The sequence below is a fragment of the Chinchilla lanigera genome, unplaced genomic scaffold (genome assembly GCF_000276665.1).
Source record: "Chinchilla lanigera isolate Chin_1 unplaced genomic scaffold, ChiLan1.0 scaffold00028, whole genome shotgun sequence".
Taxonomy (NCBI): Eukaryota; Metazoa; Chordata; class Mammalia; order Rodentia; family Chinchillidae; genus Chinchilla; species Chinchilla lanigera.
Genome location: NW_004955429.1, coordinates 18,400,645 through 18,407,421, shown reverse-complemented (window position 1 = coordinate 18,407,421; position 6,777 = coordinate 18,400,645). Strand labels below are relative to the sequence as shown.

The following is a 6,777-nucleotide window of genomic DNA, read 5'->3' as shown; positions in this document are numbered from 1 at the left end:
GCAGAGGAAAGGGAGGCGACGGCGTGCGGAGGGCCGGAGCGCGCTAAGCGGACGGCGGATGTCAGAGGGTAGAGTCACTTTTAGGCACATCGCGGGTGTCCAACGAAGAGACGACAGATTGTGCCATCTCGCAAAGGACCTCAAAATATGATAGGGTTTTACTTAGTGTTAAACTATTCATATATATATGTGTGTGTGTGTGTGTAAAAATCAGTGAAATACTTTTTTGAAAGGTTTTCTTAGCCTTTCAAAACCACCTCAGAGCCTGGTGTGGTGCACATGCTTGTAATTCCAGCACTCCAGAGGCTGAGGCGGGAGGATTGCTCTGAGTTCGAGGCCAGCCTGAACTGCATGGAGAAACCCTGTCTCAAAAAGACAAAAAAAAAGAAAAATCCAAGTCCACCTCAGGATAATAATAAGAGCACATTCTAGTAGTCAAGAAATAGGAGTTATAATCTTGGTTCTGGAAGAGAAATTAATAAAACAGCGTGCTTACAAAATTAAAATATGCACCATCACATTGCAAGTATTAAAATATCCCTATATAAGTGTTTTTGCAAATTGTGAAGGTAGTTTTTAAACTGGGCATGGTGGTCCAAACCTGTAACCCCAACTCAGAAGGCTGAAGCAAGAAGATCCACCTTCAGACCAGTCTGGGCAATTTAGCCAGACCCTGTCTCAAAGTAAAAACAAAAAACAAAGGTCTGGAGTTGTAGCTTAGTAGTAGAGTGCTTGCCTAGTGAGTGTGAAGCCCTGAGTTGGATCCCCAACACCAAAAATTAAAATTGCAAGAGTGATAACCTGTGAAATGAAGTTAGGCATTGTACAATCTGTGAAACTTTTCCTGAAAGAATAAAAACATCATACCACATCCGTGTTTATAATACCCAAATCTTGGAAACAGTCCAAATGCCCATCAACCAATGAATGAATAAAGAAGGTCTTTTAAAAAAAAAAATACAATGGACTACTACTCAGCCATAAAGAAGGATAAATTTGAGACATTTTAGGTAAATGGATGCACTTGAGACCATTCTCTTAAGTGAAAGAAATCCAACACGTGTAAATATCGCATTGTTTCTGTGGTGTGAGAAACTGAAAGTGTAAATAAGGACCAAAATGTGTAGTATTAGATATTGTGAAGTAGGAAGAAAATGTTCAAATGGGAAGGGGGGCTAGGATGGGGGGAGAGGGAAAAGAAAAAAAAAGAGAGGAAGGAAAAAATGGAAACAAAGCTTTTGTAAATGAGGGAAAGAGAGATTGAAGGGAGGGGAGGGGGAAAAAGAAAGAATCAAGATTCCTTATGATGAGTGTGATCGTTATGTGTACCTAAAATGGACCAGCAAACTTAATTAATTAAAAAAGCTGGGCCAGGGATATAGCTCAGTGGCACAAGTGCCTGCCTGGCAAGTGCAGTGTCCTGAGTTCGATTCCTAGTACAAAAAAACAGAAAAACTTTACTATGGGTCATGTGACATCTCATGAACTGGGAAGTGACTTCTGCAGCAGTGTGGTGACATTGCAACATTACAGTTGGCCTTTCCCCCCTGGTTCTGTGGGCACTGATCCTGTCACTTGCAAAGTAACAGGAAATCAAAATATACAGGCTTTATCGGAGAAGGCATTAGGGCATCAGAGTTTTGTCTGGGCCCCTAATTACCATTTGTCCTATTCCAGCAGCTTCCATTCCTGTCCCTGTAGTCATTGCATGTGATTCGTCTGTATTGTAGTAGAGAATAATAGAGATGGCCACGTCTTTGTGGCTGTCTCACTCATTCGTTGGGCTGTCTCTAACCCAGTCTCACTTTCCCATTGGAATTGCTTCTGTGTGCTACGTGTGTTTAACTTTCTCTGATTTACGGTAGGGCTCATCACGTTGTTGTCCGAGGTCTTTACAAAAGCATGAGAGCATTCGCCGGGGCCTTTGGGTCATGCTCTTGGCTGTATGTGCCGGGGACACCTTCTAAGGAACCTCGGGTGGAAGGAGAGGGGAGCACTTGAACAGAATGAAGCTGTGCTGTGGGGGTGCACCACCTCCCCGTGAGGAATGTAATCATTATGTCCTACGAACATGTACTCATAAACATTTTTAAAAATCAAACAAACGAAAGAACCTCTTCTTGGCCCAGCAAAACCCTGACGTTCTGCTGCTCTTTGCACTTTGCAGGGTCCGTGCTTATAATTCTCGATGGAGAGTGAAAGCACAGATTCAGGATGAAAACCAGCCCCCATCGGCCACTGATTCTCAAAAGACGGAGGCTGCCCCTTCCCGTTCAGAATGCTGCAGCTGAAACGCCCGAGGAGGAGTCTAACAGACCCCCTGCCCAAAAGGAGCCCAGGGAAGCCCCGGCCCCCGAGGAGGTGGCAGAGTCCAGCTCCTGCAAGTTTCCGGCCGGGATCAAGATTATTAATCACCCCACCATGCCCAACACGCAAGTGGTGGCCATCCCTAGCAATGCTGATATCCAGAGCATCATCACGGTACTGACCGCCAGAGGAAAAGAGAGTGGCAGCAGTGGGCCCAATAAATTCATCCTCATCAGCTGCGGGGGAGCCCCCGCTCGCTTGCCAGGGCCCCAGCCGCAAGCCCAGAGCAGCGGTGATTCCAAGAGCACAGAAGCGCTCACTGACAAGTCGGGACCGAAGCCTGCGGCCGGAGATGGGCACGTGTCTAGGCCATCTGGAGCCCCTCCAGGGCACCGTCGGGAGAACCGTGGTACGTGGTCTGCAGGGCAGAGGGTGAGGAGCCTGGCCCTTCCTCTGGTGGCAAGGCTTGCAGCAGTCTGTCTTGTTGCCTGCAAGACAGATATCCACCAAGAAGCCAGGGAAAGTCTCTCCATCCTGAAGCGTTGACACAGAGCCTGTGGGCACAGTTGAATGAATTAGTTACGGTCTAGCATTTCTATTGGTTTCCTTAAACGTATTGGTAAGGGATTTGCTCATCATTTCTTTATTCTTTCCGTTGGCCTTGTGAGGAAGTCAGTCTTTCTCCATCTGAATAAAGGAGCAAATTGAAGCATGAGGAAGAAAAGTGGCTTTTTAATAGCTTTTCCATAGCTCCTGGGTAAGGTTGCCTTTATTGATAGCTAAGGTTTAGCATGGCTCATACTGAAATGTACTTTGAATTACTTGTCTGAATTTGTCCTCCAACCCCTAGTGGAGCAGAGTAACTCAGAGGCACCATAGGTTCCCCATGTGTCCCCTGCCCTGAGGGAGGCGGCGGAGGGGTGGTTCCTGACCGCTGACTTTGGTGGGCATGCCGGGCGTCTGAGCAGCCAGCTGAGCGGGGTCTTGGTTTGTTTCTTCTCTAGCTGGCGGCGAGGCAGCAGGCTACGCCCTGGACAGCAGCCTGACCAACATCCAGTGGCTTGGGAAGATGAGTTCCGACAGACTGGACTCCTGCAGCATCAAGCAGGAAGTGGAGGAGAAGGAGAACTGTCACGTGCAGCAGAGTCAGGTCAAGGTAAACTGTTGTGCCCCTCGCTAGGGAATCAGAGGGAGTGCAGGACATTCCTAAGAAGGGATTGTGTGGCCCGCTGGATAGCATTTCCAGATCTGCTGTCAGCGCTCCACTTAGTGCTATTCTGTAGAACTCTGAGCTGTTTTTCGCCTGGGATCTTTTTTGCCCCTCTCCGCAACATTTCCTCGAGCGCAGACTCCCTTGGCTTTTCCTGTGCTCCTCTTGAGCACTGGGTTTGGTAGTCTGCCTTGGTAGGTCCTCTCTAAGTTTTCAGGAAATGATTATAACAAGTTTGGGAAGCTGCTTGAGCTTCACTGAGGCATCGTAAGAGTATGAATGGAATACAGCATCTTTAACAATATAGTTTTACTAGATAATATACTGTAATAGTAGTAGCAAAAGTGATTTAAATACTTCTCATGCAATCAAAATTGAACTAAGCCAACTGTGTAGTCTGGGTTAGTTTTTCTGTGTTCATAGTTGCCAGTATTACAGATCTACTCCTAGGTTCTGTTGTATAAACTCTTTAACCATTAATCAACAATCTTTAAAAGTGAAAATGTAAGCCAGGAGTGGTGCACGCCCATAATCCCAGCACTCTGGGAGGCTGAGGCAGAGAAGTTTTCAAGTTCAAGCCCAGCCTGGGAAGTTTAGTGAGACCCTATCTCAAAAAAGAAAATAAAGGGTTGTGGGTGTAGCTTAGCACAAAGGCCCTGGATTCAATCTCTAGTGCTGCAAAAAAAAAAAAAAAAAAAAAAAAAGTTAAAATTTAATGGTGGTTTATACCTATAATCCCAACACAGGATAAGCTGAGGCAGGAGGACTGCAAGGTTGAAGCCAGTCTGGGCTACATAACAAGAGCATAGCAAGGTCAATGCCAGTCTGAGCTACACAATGAGAACGCGTCTCAAAAAAAGTGAAAATTTACATGGATGTATACATCAGTATTTTTATTGAGTGTTTCACTATGCCTATATCAATAAATATTAATTGAGCTATATACATAAATATAAAGTTGTACTTTGAAAGTTATAATTTAGTTTTTAAAAATGTAAATGCTGAGGGGCTGGGGATTTAGCTCAGCAGTACAGTGCCTGCCTGGCAGGCGCAAGGTTGTGAGTTCAATTCCCCGTTCCGGAGAAAAACCCTCCCCCCCAAAAATGTAAATGCTGGATGTGGTGGTACATGCGTGTAATCCCAGTACTCAGGAGGCTGAGGCAGAAGGATTGCTGCAAGTTCGAGGCCAGCCTGAGCTACATAGAGAGACCCTGTCTCAAAAAGGCAAAAAAAAAAAAAAAAAGTGAATGATCAGATTTTTGCCCAAGACTTAGGCAAATGTAGGCTTTGAAGACATTTTTTTCTACCCAAAACTCTTGAGACTATGTCACTCCTACAGACACTCAAATGAGATGGATTTATTCACATTACATCAGGAGAAAAAAAATGGGATGAAGACCTAGGTCTCTTGATCTGCAAGTCTAAAAAATGGGCATGAGTTAGTATAAAATCAGTGGTTGGAGCACTTTCAATTACAGGGGACTGGACTTTTCCTTATTATTGGGTAATATCTTCAGGAAGGTGAATGGTGATGGAAAAGCAGTCAGTTCCTTACTGGCTTGAGTTCAGACTAGGTCATCATCAGATCCTCCCCGGTCCTAAAAGTGTTTCCTGTGGGATATGGGTCTCAGATGAGTTTGTCGCTCATCCGTTTCTAGGAAGTAAAGTTCCCAAAGGGCCAAGGCTGGGGGAGTGTGGTTCTCGCGAACTCTTCCGTGTCATTCCTCTTCTCTTTCCCTTTGGCTCTCGACCCAGGTGGAGGAGCCCTTGGGCGCATCCACACCCTGGCAGGACTCTGTGTCTGAGAGGCCGCCTTACTCTTACATGGCCATGATACAGTTCGCCATCAACAGCACCGAGAGGAAGCGCATGACCTTGAAGGACATCTACACTTGGATCGAGGACCACTTCCCCTATTTTAAGCACATTGCCAAGCCAGGCTGGAAGGTAATCCGTCCCATGCCCGTGAGAGTCGAGGTCACTGCAGCCCTACACCGTGCACCTGGCACTGTGCTGCAGTCCGTGTGGTGCTCTGGGGCTGCAGGGAGGTACAGAGGCTCAAACCCTAAGCAGAGGCCTCTCCGGTGTTATGACTTGATCCTACTGAATCTAGGTAAAAGCAATAAACATGCTGTGGCCACTTCTTCTTTTACTACAGAGCTTAATGAAGAAAACAAACCTGAACCCCATGACCCCCAGACTCATCTGAAACATCCCATTTCTAGCGGCCAGGGCTTTTCTTTACTTGGCTCATGATCTTGAAGGACATCTACTCTTGGATGGAGGACCACTTCCTCTGTTTTAAGCACACTGCCAAGCCAGGCCGGAAGGCTAGAAGATGGGAATTGATGTAGCTCAGATGGTTGGTCAGTGTTGGAACCGCAGTTGCTTAGTTGTTTGTTTGTTTGTTGTTTCGTAGACAGTCTGGCCATGAATGAACTCAGCGTAGCCCACGTTGGCCTTGAACTTGCTGTGATCCTTCTGCCTCAGCTTACTGAGTGCTTGGATTATAGATGCGTGCCATCACGCCTGGCACAAGTTAGGTCTTTTGACTCAACTCTAAGCCAAGGATGGTCTATTTTGTTCTATTTTCTCCACGGTAGAACTCTGCACACTCATATCAACTTAATTTCCGAGTTTCGTAGTTTATCTCACCCACCTTTCTTAATATTGATTATTACTTCACAGTCTCGCTGTACTTTCCTAGTCCTCCAGGATGGCTCGATCTCCCTCTCTGTCTCTTTCTGTCTCTGTCTCTGTCTATGTCTCTCTCTCTCTCTCTGTTTTGTTTTCATCTTTGTCTTTTTAAAACAGGGTCTCACCATGCAGTTTAGGCTGGCCTTGAACTTACAGTGATCCTCCTGCCTCAGCCTCCCAAGTGCTGGGATTACAAGTGTGTGCCAGCACACCTGGCCTCTCTTTCTCTCTTTATGTGCTGAGCATGGAAACCAGGTCCTCACACATGCTAGGCAGACACTGTACCACTGAGCATATCCCCAGCCCTTTTTGAGACAGATTCTCACCAAGTTACCCAGGGTAGACTTGAACTGTCAATACCGTTGCCTCAGCTTCTTGAATAGCTGGGATGAAAGGCATACATCACTACACTTGGCTCTCAGTAAAATCTTTTCCTTGAGCTGGGCACAGTGCATGCCTGTAATCCCAGCAGTTGGAGGCTGAGGCAGGAAGACTGACAAGAATTCAAAGGCAGCCATGGCTACATAGTGAGTTCAGGCCAACCTGAACTATATATATATATA

At 46.1% G+C, this 6,777-nt stretch overlaps 1 protein-coding gene across 4 annotated transcripts in view; it reads left to right on the top strand.

Moving 5' to 3' along the window:
• The first annotated feature begins 2,167 nt into the window (after positions 1 to 2,167).
• Foxm1 (forkhead box M1) overlaps positions 2,168 to 6,777 on the top strand; it is a 12,710-nt gene continuing 8,100 nt past the window's right edge. For 3 of the 4 annotated variants that reach the window (XM_005387121.2, XM_005387120.2, XM_005387119.2), the window contains exons 1-3: positions 2,168 to 2,716; positions 3,312 to 3,463; positions 5,273 to 5,464. In XM_005387121.2, coding sequence (XP_005387178.1) covers positions 2,215 to 2,716; positions 3,312 to 3,463; positions 5,273 to 5,464 — 846 coding nt within the window. In that variant the 5' untranslated portion in view covers positions 2,168 to 2,214. The remainder of the gene's footprint in view (positions 2,717 to 3,311; positions 3,464 to 5,272; positions 5,465 to 6,777) is intronic. The other variant, XM_013515474.1, reaches the window with a different exon arrangement.